The following is a 13,898-nucleotide window of genomic DNA, read 5'->3' on the forward strand; positions in this document are numbered from 1 at the left end:
GCCAAATGCTCCCAAGCGCGCGGCCAAATTTGCGCCGCTTTTGCCGAATCTCTCTCTCTCTCTTTCCTTCCATCGTGTGGAGTCTTGCCGGTTGTGAGAAACACCACTGTCTGGGAATTTCAGTTTGTGTAAATAAATGGGCAGATAAATGGCCAACTTGTATTGCTGGATGCTGTGCGTTGCTGTGAAGTTTTAAGCGGCAAGCCAGCCACAGGGCCCCTCGGAGAGTGCGTGGGTCATTGATGCTCGTTCAACATTAATATTCTTTAATGTTCGTGGTTTCCAAAAGCAGTTGCAATGTTTTTGTTTTACATTGTGCTATTATTTTATTTCACCTAATTACCCAGGAAAGTGTTAATGAGTCTTCTGACTCTTTTTCTGGAGGGTCCTGCCAAGTGGGCCGATGGTTTGTCGAGTTGAACCTATGTTTGAGCCGTTTGCGGGTCGTTTTTTTTAAACATTGCCAAAGTTGGATGTAGAATTCAGTTTTGAAAGTTGCAGTGTTGTATCTGATTCAAGCTGGAATAAGATCGTAATTGGTTAAATGGATGATTACAGTGAAAATTATATTACTTTTAAATTGCAAGAGCATTCTGTAAAGAAGAGACAGATGGGTGGGTCAACAATTTCCAACGACAACAACAACAAACAATACAAAAAATCGATTGAAAAGGTAAGCAGGTCCCGAAAAGAAATAAGTAATGCGTACAGCCATTCCTCTCATAGCGTAGTTTCCTTACAACGCTCTTCTATCCAGGACGAAGATTGCTCGAGTGTGTTCCCGAGCTTCCCTGAGTGGAGGCCCTTGCACCATCAGTGGCACGAGCGAGCAGTTGCAGGGCCCATGCCTTTAACCCCTTTTTTAGTTGCGTGCGAAATCGCCGGGTGGAGGCGGTGGCTCTGCCTGCCCTTTATCCCACCCATCGGTCATCCGCGCTTGAGACAGGATCCGTAATCTTTTTTGTGTGCCTGTGTCTCATCGTCACGCCACCCCCCCCCCCCCTCTCGACTCCCCCAGGAACCGTCCGCAGGTTTTTGGAAAACCACGGAGAGAGGATATCCACCATCGTGTTCGCCGTGATGGATCAAGACGAGGTACGGAAAGAAGAAAAAACCCCGGATAATCTTAGATAAACGACGGGGGAAGGAAAATCACTCCTTCGTGTGGATTCCGTAACAGACTTTGCAGAACGCTGTTCGCCCTCGGGGTTATTGCAATCCATGTGGTGATGTTTCGATTTTAAGCCGCACGGCGGAGTGATGTCACGTGTAATAACGTCAGCACCGTGGCCGGCATTGTCGAAGCGCTCTGTTATTGGGCTTTTCGTGCATTGTATTCGGCGACGCCGTCATGAATGCGGCCGGTTTTCTGTGGTGCGAGTCCCCGAACAACAACGCCACTTCGCACTCGCCTTTGGTTGATATTGGAGATCTTCACGACAGTTACTGTGACGCACGCTCACCCCTCCCCCCCCACCCTCCAGGTTACAGACAGACATAAAGGGGGCAGAGCTAATGCGCTCACATTTTGAGCCTCAGCCGGCGAGTGTTTTAACTGCACGAAATCCATGCCAAACAGCAGTGGCTTAATATATATTTTAATCCTGGGTCCCCTTAAGTGAATGGGTTCAATGGGAGGCTGCGGCTTAATTGCTCTTGGGTGGTAATTCAGTACGCTCCTTCGAACTGTTCACCGCTGAGGGGCTTTGTCAAGGGTTGGCCGATATATGCCGAGGGGGAAGGAAGAGGTCAGAACCTCCGTTTTGCGCGGTTTTTCTATGCACGGTGCGAAAGACGTTCACCGTACGTGCACGCGTACGTCTCGTCTGGCGGCAGGCAGAGAGCACGCACAACGATGCATCAGTGCTGGCACAGCTTCGATGCTCGGTTCGAATCCGAGTTTCGCCCACCCGTGATTAAACTGGGTTCTCAAGCGTATGGAGTTGGGGGTCTCAGTCCGGTCACCAATCACTCTGGACAAAAAAAACCCCCATCATTTTTTATGCATGTATATAGAACTTCTTTCGCACCGTACGTAGTCAACCGTGCTTATCGGAGGTGTGGGGGAAGGTCAACAAACTAAACACATAAAGCAGTTCTTAAGAAATTCGTTTTCAAAAATGAGTTTTCATTTCGCTAAGTGCCAGTTCGGAGAATGATCACTAACAAACATCATGTGGCTGGGCAGGTTGGAAAGTGTCCGGATGAGAGGTAACTTGAAGAAATTTCTAAATTACTTCTGTTCTTTTTGCATTGTATTTTCTGTACTCCACGAGAGTTTTGAATCGATTCTTCATCCCGTGAGATGGCACCGTGGTGGCATTATCGGGATATAATTGGCTACACAAAGACTGAGAAATAGAGAAAAAAGGAAGAATATAGTCTTAGGCTCACGGCATATGTGTCGAATCGTGCTGGTCATGGTGGGCGCACACAGCTGGAATCCACACAAATTTAATCCTGAACCAACTTTTATGGGCTCTGTGAAAAATTGACTGTAAATCACAATCCATTCCCAATGGTTACAAAAAAAAAAGTTTTGAGATTCGGTGAGGATTTTCAAAATAAATAAAACACATTGTTGTTAACGCTACTATCCAGCAGTTGTTTATGTTTAATATTTAAATTTCAAAACAAACTAAGGTTTTCCTTGTGATAGGAAAACTTGTGTTCTTTGCTGGACTAAGGCTTGCCATGTGTTTCGGTCCAGCCTTTTCCAGCTTGACCTGTCTGTGCAGAAGCCATTTTAATGCACATTTTTCATAAGCAGACCGCTTTTGCCAAGTTTAAATGTAAAGCAGTCTTTTGCATTACCCAATAGTTTACGTATTCGGCTATTATTGTCAGCTTTGTTTCCAAAATAACATTAGTCAACGTTGGTATTCTACTGTGACTGGAACAGTTCAAATCAGCGACTGGATACATTCTCACAATTCGGGTGGGGGGGGGGACGGGGATCACGATTCGAATCAAGGATTTGATAATTTTTATTCTGAACTTTGCGATGAATGTTAGCACCTCTTAGGGCTGCGGCGGAATGGGGGCGGGGGACGGGTGACATGCACGCATGTCACCTGCACTGGTAGAGGTGCAAGCCCTGCAGTTCTGTGCTCATACCATCGCTGGCAGATCGGCCCTCATCTAAAAATATCTGTAGAGAGCCCTGATGGGAGGGTATCTTGGCCTCGTCTTCCACACTGGACAGACATCTTTGAAGAGGTGGGAGTAATCCACACTTTTAACCACTACACGTGACCTGCCAATCGACTTGACTGTGGTGTAACTCATTTATACTGCTGGGGTGGACAGAGGTGCGTGGCTGCTGGGAGGAGTGAAAAAAAACCCCAGGATCTTTTCGACAGCCGTGCTGAGAATCGAACCGGCGACCTCTTAATTGCAAGTTCAGAATCGGCGCCAACCGTTACACATCCACAGCGTCCCCGTCATATAACGTATACGGATCGACGGTGCTTGCGCATGCGGTTCGATACCTTATATCAGCATCCTTATGAATCGAATTAGGTTGTTGAATCGATGGACCCATTTCACCCCAAGCATTCTATTACTGTCATCGTCATTTTTTGCGCCAAATAAATTCTTCGTTTGAAAAAAATTAATCTAGATAAATATTGTGATTGGGGAAAGACTAAACGAAGTGTTTTGCCCTGGTTACTGACATTATTATTACATTTTTGCATAATGACTGCAAAACAGAACACAAAGGAAAACTTCTGAACTGTATGGCGTGATGATGTACTCTGGGCCTACTGTTGACAGAACATAGGCCCCGACATGCCACAGCCGCGCGCCTTAATTGCGGTGAGTCAACGAGTCCAATTAAATTTGCTTCATGGAAACCCGCAAGTTGCCAGAGATTTTTCTCCCTTGGCTTGGTTCATCACAGCCTGGACTTTGCTCCCACTGTAAAGTACACGCTTGAATCCGACCAAGTACGCACATGCACACACAAAGAAGACAAAGATTCCCCGTGTGGCCTTTGCAGGCTGTTGGGGCAAGTGGTGTTAGCGAGCACCTATGAAGGCCGGCTTGGCACACGATTGGGGTGGGTGGCCAGCACTACGCCCAGCCGCCTATGTCTCCCAAGTGGTGATGGTTACATGCCGCACCAGGTATTCATTTGAGGCCGAGTCGACATAGGAGGGGGCCCAGGACCGGTTCAGATAACACCGTAAGCGGGAATTGAACTTGGGTTGCCAGGTTCTCAGCGCAGCGTGCTAACCACTGCACTTCAATTATCCCCACCCGCACACACACATGCATATATATAATGAAAGAAACTCAACACATTCCTCACTCACACTGCCTTAAAAGGCAAAATTATATCATCGTTGATTTTTAGGGCCACTGGACTTTCTTCACAACACACATAGTGTCCAGGGATGTAGAATGTATTTCTTGGTTCTTTGTAGATTTTAAAATAATTCAGGAGCGTTATATATTTGTTCATATATCGGACTCGCTGCTTTGGTCTTGGGTTTGGCCTCTTGCTTTATTGACCCATAACAAGCTTTAGCGGCCACATGGATGCTGTTAGCACTCTCCTGCACTTGAGACCCAGAGGGTAACGGCAGTTCAATGTTCTGCCATCACAGCGGTTGAAACAACGGGTAAGCTTTTTAATCCCCCCCCCTCCCCAACAACTTATCTCCACCCAGCAGCAGTATAAATGGGTTTGACTCTCTCGCCTCGTATACAGGAGGTCGTGGGTTGTGTGGATTTTTCTCCGGTTCCTCTGGTTTTTTCCTCCACACTTTGAATCAGCATGCATTTCGAGTATTTGGTTGCTATACGTTTTCACGTGATGATAAGCCACTTCAGAATCAGAATATTCATTTATAGGGGAGGAATCTGATGAGCTATGAAGTTATTTTTCACAAATGTCCAGTCACCAGACATCTTGGAAGAGGGCTATCATTTGTGGCCAGGTCGCTTCTGAAAAAGAGCTATTTAGCTTCGTGGGCCTTACTGGTAATATATATATTTTTTATAGTTTACAGTTTTTTTAATTGGCATTGTCACGTGTGGTGGGGCATACTTTGGGTACTCCCCCATATATATGCTTCCAAGATATAGTAATAGGTTTTTACCCTTTTATCTGGCACAAAAACTGACACCTTTATACAAGGGATCATGTTTGCAATAACCACAACACAAGCAGTCAAAATGCAAACAAAAAAGACAACTCTGATAATGATATGTACTGTCCTTGAATTTGATTGGTCCACACCCGAGACGGCTTTTTTAGAGCCTAGTCTCCACTGGTGTTTTCCCAGATGACGCCAACACCAGTGGAGACTAGGCTCTAAGAAAAGCCGTCTCGGGTGTGGGCCAATCAAATTCAAGGACAGTGCATATCATTATCAGACTTGTCTCTTTTGTTTGCATTTTGACTGCTTGTGTTGTGGTTATTGCAAACATGATCCCTTGTATAAAGGTGTCAGTTTTTGTGCCAGATAAAAGGGTGAAAACCTATACTCTTTGGTTCTATTCGGTAAAGTCACGTAAAAAACAACAAAAAATAAAAAAATTCACGACGTTTTGGCCACAACACAAGTGGCCTTCATCAGGTGAAGGGACCAGACTGTCTAGAGGACAGCGCTGGAGTGAACACAGCCAAGCTTTTACTATATCTTGTTACTGGCAAAGAGGTCTCATAATGCTTCCAAGATGTTTGGCCAGCATGAAAGAGTAGGCCCAATGTACCCTCCAGAGTGGAGGCGGCATTCTGCCAGCAGTGTCATGAGCAAGCAATTGCAGGAATGCACCTTTACTTTTTTACAGGGATTGAATTACCTGTGAACAGAGAAGCGCTGCGATTGTTTTTTCCCTACCAGTTAATTTAAATGAATTTTCCAGAACGTGCAGCTGCGCCTGTGTTCCCATTTTCAGTTTTATCCTGGAAACGGCATGAAAAGAGCGGCCTGCTGTACAACGGGTTTGCATTTCTCTTTCGCCATGACTCCAGCTTTCCTTCTGGCAAGTGACCATCCCGAAATGGCCAGAATCTCAGCAGACACGTGTAGTGAGTTCCACTGAGTCGCAGATGTGCTCTTTGGAGACAACACATTTATTGATGCCAACACAAAGGGGTAACTGCCCCTTCACCAGATAGCAACCGATGGTGGTGACCCACCAGGCTAACTATACACTATGGTGGTGGACCACTAGGATAACTACACTAATTACACTGGGAGTAGCTACAACGGCCCTGGGTCCAGGGCCACGTGTTGGTGACTCTTCTCGGACGTAGAACGTAGAACGTAGATTCTTCGGGATAACCACAGCAGCCGGTTCCTCTCGGGGACCCGGCTTATGTGCTCCGTGGTGTGGCCGGCTCCGTCCTTAGCCACGACCACCTTCGAGAACCCTCCAGCAGGATCTCGGCCCTGACACTTCACCACCCCTAGCCCCCACTGTGTAGACTTTACCGGTCACGTGTCTTTCGGGGTCAACCAGAGTGCCATGGCCGTTAGTAACCCCATTCCCATGGCCTGCACTCTCACCCCTTATCCTGTAGGGTTTGGCACTGCACGCAGAGCGTGGTGCCATCCAGAACTGCCAGTCAGTGCTCACCGAGCCCCTCTAGGGCCGGTACTGCACCCACATATACGTGGCGCCCGCGATGTCGACACATCGCACGCCGTGCCTCTCTCGGGCCGGCATTACACAGTGACGTCCGCGATGTCACTACACATTTGCCTGCGCCACAGTGTGTGCAGTTGAAGTGAGGGTGTGGCATTCCATAGCTCATTTCAGCATTAGCAATAATAATTGATCTCTCTTGGCCCTATCGTTCTGTTTGAGGGGCTGACATGATAATTAAGCTGTTTGTTTGCGACAGTCTGTATGTACGTATGTTGAGCTTCTTTGCGCACCGTACGTAGCCAACTGTGCTAATTGCAGGTGAGGGGGAACGACAACAAACTAACACACAAATCATTTCTCAAGAAATCAGTTTTCAATCTAGATTTAGGAGTACATAGCTCCAGCGGCTTTCTAAAATTTGAAGGAAGAGCATTCCAGATGGTCGCAGAAGCACACCTGAAAGCGCGCAATGCCGGTGACCAACGTCTTTGTTCGGTGGCCAGCCAAAAGCTACTGCTGCTGTGAGGATGACCGGAGTTTGCATTATGGTTTATGCTCCTTGACGAGATCCAATTGGTACATGCGGAGCACTCGAGTGAGATGGTTTTTTTCGCCAGAGTTTTGCGCAACACCAAAATTGGCATCTTGTTGGCGGTTGAGAAAATCATATCCAGTTAATGTTTAGCCACAGCTGTCACCTTCAAAGTGTGTGTGTGTAAATAAAGTATGCATTGATTATATTTATATCTACCACTTTCCATAGATTGCGGAAACTAGGTGCGATTGAGCCGTGATAGTACCCGGATGGGCGACCATCATGCATGACAGGTGCTATGGGCTATATAGAACATCCATTGTTGTACAGAACCCATTGTTGGCAGTGTAGTGTTGTCATACTGTAATTCTATGCTCGCATGTTCATGCTACTCGCCTGCTCCAACACACGCTGACCAGCACGGTGCAGTAGGTCAGAAAACGTCAACGACCTGCGTGGCTTGGGAATGCCATCATCCAGCAGTGGATTGACAAAGGGCTGCTGTATAGGTCCACGTTGGATTGAATGGGGTTGTTTGAAGCTTTACGGGAATAGCTTTCGTAAATTATTCCACTCCTTTACTCAGCGTTCTGGAATTTAAAATGCCTGGCATCGCCAAAGATGACTAATTTATGCATGATTGTTTTTCTCCTCCTGCTAGTTTGTTATTTACAGTGTGGAACTCGGAGTGCTTTTAAAAGCGGATTACAATATTATTCATTTGAAGACATGTTTGTGGATTTAGTTATTGATATTAATAGGCTTTTTATAATATGGGTGTAAGGTCCTTTGTAGCTTATGGCAAGGCGGTCATGCCAGCAGCTTTCTGTGAATGAGGGCTGTGTAAACTTTTCCTTACTGCAAGCCGAAAATAACTTTCAATTACCTTTGACGAGGCATCCACGCATTAACACACGCACACCTTGGTCACTTCTGTGACTTTAAGGCGACGTTGCCACGGCAGGAGTGAGTAAGTGCGCGCTGAGATTATGTTTGTTGCCAGGTCGAAAACATTCCCACCCTCTAACACCCGATTAGTGCAGATAAGATGCTCGCAGTGATGGATAAATATCGTTTGCGGGATTTTTTCAAACAGTGGTGGATCCGGGGGTGGGGGGCAGTGGGGGGTTGGGGGCAGGGGCAAAATTGTTATGCCCCCCCCCCGCCACCTCATACCACAACCCTTAAAATTGGTAGGTTATTGATATTTATTACAGAAAATATTTTTTTTTTATTGATGTAGGGACTTATTTAAAAAGTGAGCAATTTCGGGAACGCGCCCACATGTTCCCCCAACCCCCCTCCCCATGGGAAGATCCACCTTTGGTTTCGAAGTGAGACATGACGTGAGACATGACGTGAGACATGACGTGGGACATGACGTGAGACATGAAGTGGGACATGACGTGAGACATGACGTGAGACATGACGTGAGACATGACGTGAGTCATGACGTGAGACATGAAGTGAGACATGAAGTGAGACATGACGTGAGACATGAAGTGAGACATGAAGTGAGACATGAAGTGAGACATGACGTGAGACATGACGTGAGACATGACGTGAGACATGAAGTGAGACATGACGTGAGACGTGACGTGGGACGTGACGTGAGACGTGACGTGAGACGTGACGTGAGACGTGACGTGAGACGTGACGTGAGACGTGAAGTGAGACATGACGTGAGACATGACGTGAGACATGACGTGAGACATGAAGTGAGACATGACGTGAGACATGACGTGGGACATGAAGTGAGACATGACGTGAGACATGACGTGAGACATGACGTGAGACATGACGTGGGACATGACGTGAGACATGAAGTGGGACATGACGTGAGACATGACGTGAGACATGAAGTGAGACATGAAGTGAGACATGACGTGAGACATGACGTGGGACATGACGTGGGACATGACGTGAGACATGACGTGAGACATGACGTGAGACATGACGTGTGAGACATGACGTGAGACATGACGTGAGACATGACGTGAGACATGAAGTGAGACATGAAGTGAGACATGACGTGAGACATGACGTGAGACATGACGTGAGACATGAAGTGGGACATGACGTGGGACATGACGTGAGACATGAAGTGAGACATGACGTGGGACATGAAGTGTGAGACATGACGTGAGACATGACGTGAGACATGACGTGGGACATGATGTGAGACATGAAGCGTATCGGCCGCGGGCCATCATCAGCCTCTCCACCAAATCCCTGCAACTGACGAGGAGCCCCTCTCTCCCCCAGTGAGTAAGCTCATCGCACAACCCCTGTCAAAGATCGAAGCTTAACGTGCGGCCCTGCGATTGCTTGCTCACAACATTGCTGCCGGAGGGTTCGCGAGTTTAGAGGGCGCCCTAGGGAGTCACAACATTGTTGCCGCAGGTTCCTCAAGTTTAGAGGGAGCCCTAGGGAGTCACAACATTGCTGCCGCAGGTTCCTTGAGTTTAGAGGGAGCTCTAGGGAGTCACAACATTGCTGCCGCAGGTTCCTCGAGTTTAGAGGGAGCCCTAGGGAGTCACAACATTGTTGCCGCAGGTTCCTCGAGTTAAGAGGGAGCCCTAGGGAGTCACAACATTGCTGCCGCAGGTTCCTTGAGTTTAGAGGGAGCTCTAGGGAGTCACAACATTGCTGCCGCAGGTTCCTTGAGTTTAGAGGGAGCTCTAGGGAGTCACAACATTGCTGCCGCAGGTTCCTCGAGTTAAGAGGGAGCCCTAGGGAGTCACAACATTGCTGCCGCAGGTTCCTTGAGTTTAGAGGGAGCCCTAGGGAGTCACAACATTGCTGCCGCAGGGTCCTCAAGTTAAGAGGAAGCTCTCGAGAGCCCCTGTGGAAGATATTTTGGCCTACTCTTCCATGCCTGCTCTGGACGTCTTGCCCCCCCCCGCGAAACGGATCGAATGATTCCTCGATGACTCAACTCCTCGCGTAATTTTTGATTCTTGGAAGCCACGCCACTCACTGCAAGTAAGCATGTAGGCCCGCGTTCAAACAGACACTCCCATGTTAATGCGTTGGCACCGTCGCACCCATTCCACGTGTTCTTCGAGTTTTTAAGGGCCGTTCTGCTGGGCACCTTGCGATGCCAGGGGGCGGATGGGGAGTGGGAGGGGCGTCGGCCGGGGAAACTGCTGGTGAAAATTCAACGAAAATTGTTTCTGACAAAGACGGTCACCGCATCCCGTACTTTCACGTGCGCTTCTGTGGCCGTCTGGAATGCCCTTCTTTACGCTATTAGGAAGCCACTGGGGGTATGCATTTTTTTTCTCGATTGAAAACCCCTTTAGAACCGCTTTTGCCATTTAATTTGTTGTCCTTCCCCCCCCCCCCCCACTGCCCCGCATCTCCAATTGGCACGGTTGGCTATGTAGGGTGCGAAAGAAGTTCAACGCACAATTGAAACCAGCGGCCCAAGCCAGCGCCCGTCCGACCGCTGTTGCACCTGCGGCGCTGTCCTCCTTCCGCCTTTTTTAAGTGCGGGCGTGCAGGTTGCGGCACGGATGCCGAGCAAGAGGAGTGTTGAATGCGCTCGGGGAATGGCAGTGCCACGTTGCGGCAGCAGTGCACACTAATCCAGCACGTGAAGCACACGTGCCTTAATTAACAACGCGTTGACTAGAGGCGTAGAGACGTGATCACCCTGTGTATTGTGGCCTTTGTAAGCTGGAAGTTAGGCACCTGGGGGACTGAGGCAGGGTTAGGGGACCCCCGGGGGCAATTGGTCTTAACTACTTTCCCATTCCGATGATGTACTCGTACGTCATTAGTTTTTCTTCCGATTCCGTTCCAATGATGTACATTCATGTACGTCATACGAAAGGCCTTGCGAGAGGGCGTGTGGTACAGTTTGGCATCAGCTATCATTAAGTGCGGTCATGCCGCTACACTTCTCTGTGGTGAGTACAATGTCTTTAAAAATAGCGGCGCTTTGCCTCTAAATAAAATTGATGTGGTTAACGGGACCCACCCAACAACTTGCAGATGTTTCGGAACGGGAAAGGGTTAGTTCAGGATTCTGGGACACTAACATATAGAGAACCACTGAACTAAGGAAAGGAACGAATGGAAGAAATGAGTGACGGATTTTTCCAGTAGTGGGAAGTTGCAGGTTGATAACAGCAATAGCAGCAGCAACAACACTCGAATTCTGGGTGCACCACCTGATGAAGCTACGAGCATTCGGAGCCAAACGTTGTGGCACGTCGATGTTGAATTCCGTCGTAAAAATTCCTAGAGCCACCGGTCGGCCACGCATAAACAATCGCTTAGCAAAACGCGAGAATTGTGTCGGTTGGTGAGGGGTTAATGACTAGAATTTGGGCCTAACACTACCACCACGCGGTCTAATCCAAAAACAATATGGGTCAATAATGGCACCGTTGCTGAAGCGTGCTCTGGTGCCGGCACGTGTGCGTGAAACCAGCCCACGCTGTTCCACCGCGCAGGGCAGGCTGTTTGGCTCGGCTATCTTGTAAAACATAGCGGAGGGGTGATGTACGTCTGCGCTGGCAGGTCCCAGTGTCTGCGAGTTTGCACAGCAGGGGCCACAGGTGGAGCATATGTCAGTCATCTCAGTCAGTCAGCCAGCCCACGGTGCCTGGGCCTGTTCCCTGACCTGCCAGCGGGCTTTGGAAACCTCACGTGGCCTTAAAGTGCAAGCTAAAGACAAAGGTCCCGACTTTTTAGCCTTACGAGACTGTTGGGACATGTACTGTTAGCGAGCACCTATGAAGGCCGGCACTGCACACGAGGGGGTGGGTGGCCAACACCACGCCCGGCCGCCTTTGTCCCCCCAATGGTGATGTTTACACACCGCACCAGGTGCTAATTTGTGGCTGAATTGACCAAGGAGGAGGCCCAGGGACCAGTTCCCCCTAGCTTGGCACACGTGCCGTTGTGACGTCACCGCCACTCGGTGGTGAACGGTGGCTGCTGTTGTTGTTGACGACGACTACCATCACCCTCTCACTTTTATGTTGGCCGGGGGCATCTTGTAGCGTTTGCGCTTGAACCGTTTTTGGGCGTCGCGAGCACGCAAAAATTTGGCGTTGCGTTTTCCCCCGCCGCTCGCTGCCACGCTTCAAAAAGAATGACAGAAAGGGAAGCGGGGGGGAGGGGGGGTCGGGGGTGAAAGAAAAAAAAAGCCACATTTTCGGGTTCCCTTCAAAGTGCAATAAACACTCTCAGCTGCGTGGCAGCGCAACGCGCCACACTGTTGTGCATCGCAACAGCTCTGTCATTCGTGAGCAATTACCGCTGTTGGGGACCCGCTTTTTTTCTTCTTCTTTTTATCTGCCTAATTTTCCGCGCTGTAATTGGGGAATCAAAGTGAAGATGCTCGCAGCGTCTGTGAATGCGTGCGTAGCCGCACCGCCCACTCGCCCCTCCCCCCTTCCCACGCTGTGTGTGTTCTTGTCGCAGAAGCGTTCCGTGTTTGAACCTCAAGCAAACGTGAGCAGAATGCTCCATTCTGCGTCTTCAGGGTGTGTGTGTGTATGTACGTACGTACGTACATTGAACTTCTTTCACCAACCACACTAATCGGAGGTGCGGGTGAAGGACGACAAACTAAACGCTAAAAGCAGTTCTTAAGAAATTAGTTTTCAATCTAGATGATTTAAAAGTGCATAGCTCTGGTGGCTTCCGAATATCAGGAAGGAAGAACGTTCCCAACGGCCACATTAGCGGATTCGACAGCGCCACGCGATGCAGTGACCGTCTTTATTTGACGGCTGAGCTCGAAGCCGCTGTTGCGAGGATGGCCGGAGTTCACGCGATGATGGTTCTCTTGCTCCTTGACGAGATTCGCAAGGGATTGTGGTTCATCTGTGGCAAGCATTTTGTGTGTAAATGAGCGTAATTAGAAATTCGCTTCCGACCGTCGGTATCTCCTTGCTTTTCAAATGAGTGTTATCGCGAAGCATTTTGTTCCAGCGAGAAAACCCTGGACCAGTTTCAACCCTATGTGTCTCGTCAGCAGACCACGGCATGTTAAACAATTGCTGCCGGATTAGCACACCTTACTAGGGTGGGCGCTCTTATCTAACCAATGGGGCCCACAAGTTTGAATAACAAAATAGATGGGTAGACAATATATAATTTTCATTTGTCTGTCTCCACATAAAACAAAAGAGAGTTTAAATTTTGATTTAAAGCTTTCGTGACTGCAGTAATTCATATTCTTAGCTCTTTCGGTAAAGTCACGTTGAAGGGAAATAATAAAATAATAATATATATAAAACAATAAAAAATGTTTCTTGCCATTGCTTTTCACACCTGATGACGACCGTTTGTGTTATGGTCGAAACGTGAGAATTTTTGTTTTATTGTTTTATATATATTATATATTTTATTATTTTATTGTTTCCCTTCAACGTGACTTTACCGAAAGAGCTAAGATTATAAAAGAGAGTTTATTTTTCTGACACGGATGATCCCGTTCGGATTTGTCGTGCGAGAGTGCGGCAGCGGCCAACAACAGCGGTGGAAGACAAAAAGTGTCAACATTGCGGATAACGAGTGTAACAGGGTCTTGACGGGACATGGCGCCAACTGACAAACGAGAACATGACGGTCGTGAACCGAAATCGACGCGGGATCGGGTGGAGAAAAAAAAAAAACGAGGCGCGGGAAAAAGTTAGGTGACGTGCCAGGTGAGCTCCGCCACCTTCGTCTTAACAGTGACATGAAAAGAAGCGAATCGGGGAAAAAAGACAAGCAAGATGCCCCGTGGCCTCGT

At 48.2% G+C, this 13,898-nt stretch overlaps 1 protein-coding gene across 3 annotated transcripts in view; it reads left to right on the forward strand.

Annotated features, from left to right (window-relative positions):
• The window catches only part of GDAP2 (ganglioside induced differentiation associated protein 2), a 121,882-nt gene that overhangs the window by 41,270 nt on the left and 66,714 nt on the right, over window positions 1-13,898 (forward strand). For all 3 annotated transcript variants that reach the window (XM_032973587.2, XM_076074943.1, XM_076074942.1), the window contains exon 6: window positions 1,019-1,095. In XM_032973587.2, coding sequence (XP_032829478.2) covers window positions 1,019-1,095 — 77 coding nt within the window. The remainder of the gene's footprint in view (window positions 1-1,018; window positions 1,096-13,898) is intronic.

The sequence above is a fragment of the Petromyzon marinus genome, chromosome 51, assembly GCF_048934315.1.
Source record: "Petromyzon marinus isolate PM22_M1 ecotype Great Lakes invasive population chromosome 51, UKy_Petmar_22M1.pri1.0, whole genome shotgun sequence".
In the NCBI taxonomy this organism is placed as follows: Eukaryota; Metazoa; Chordata; class Hyperoartia; order Petromyzontiformes; family Petromyzontidae; genus Petromyzon; species Petromyzon marinus.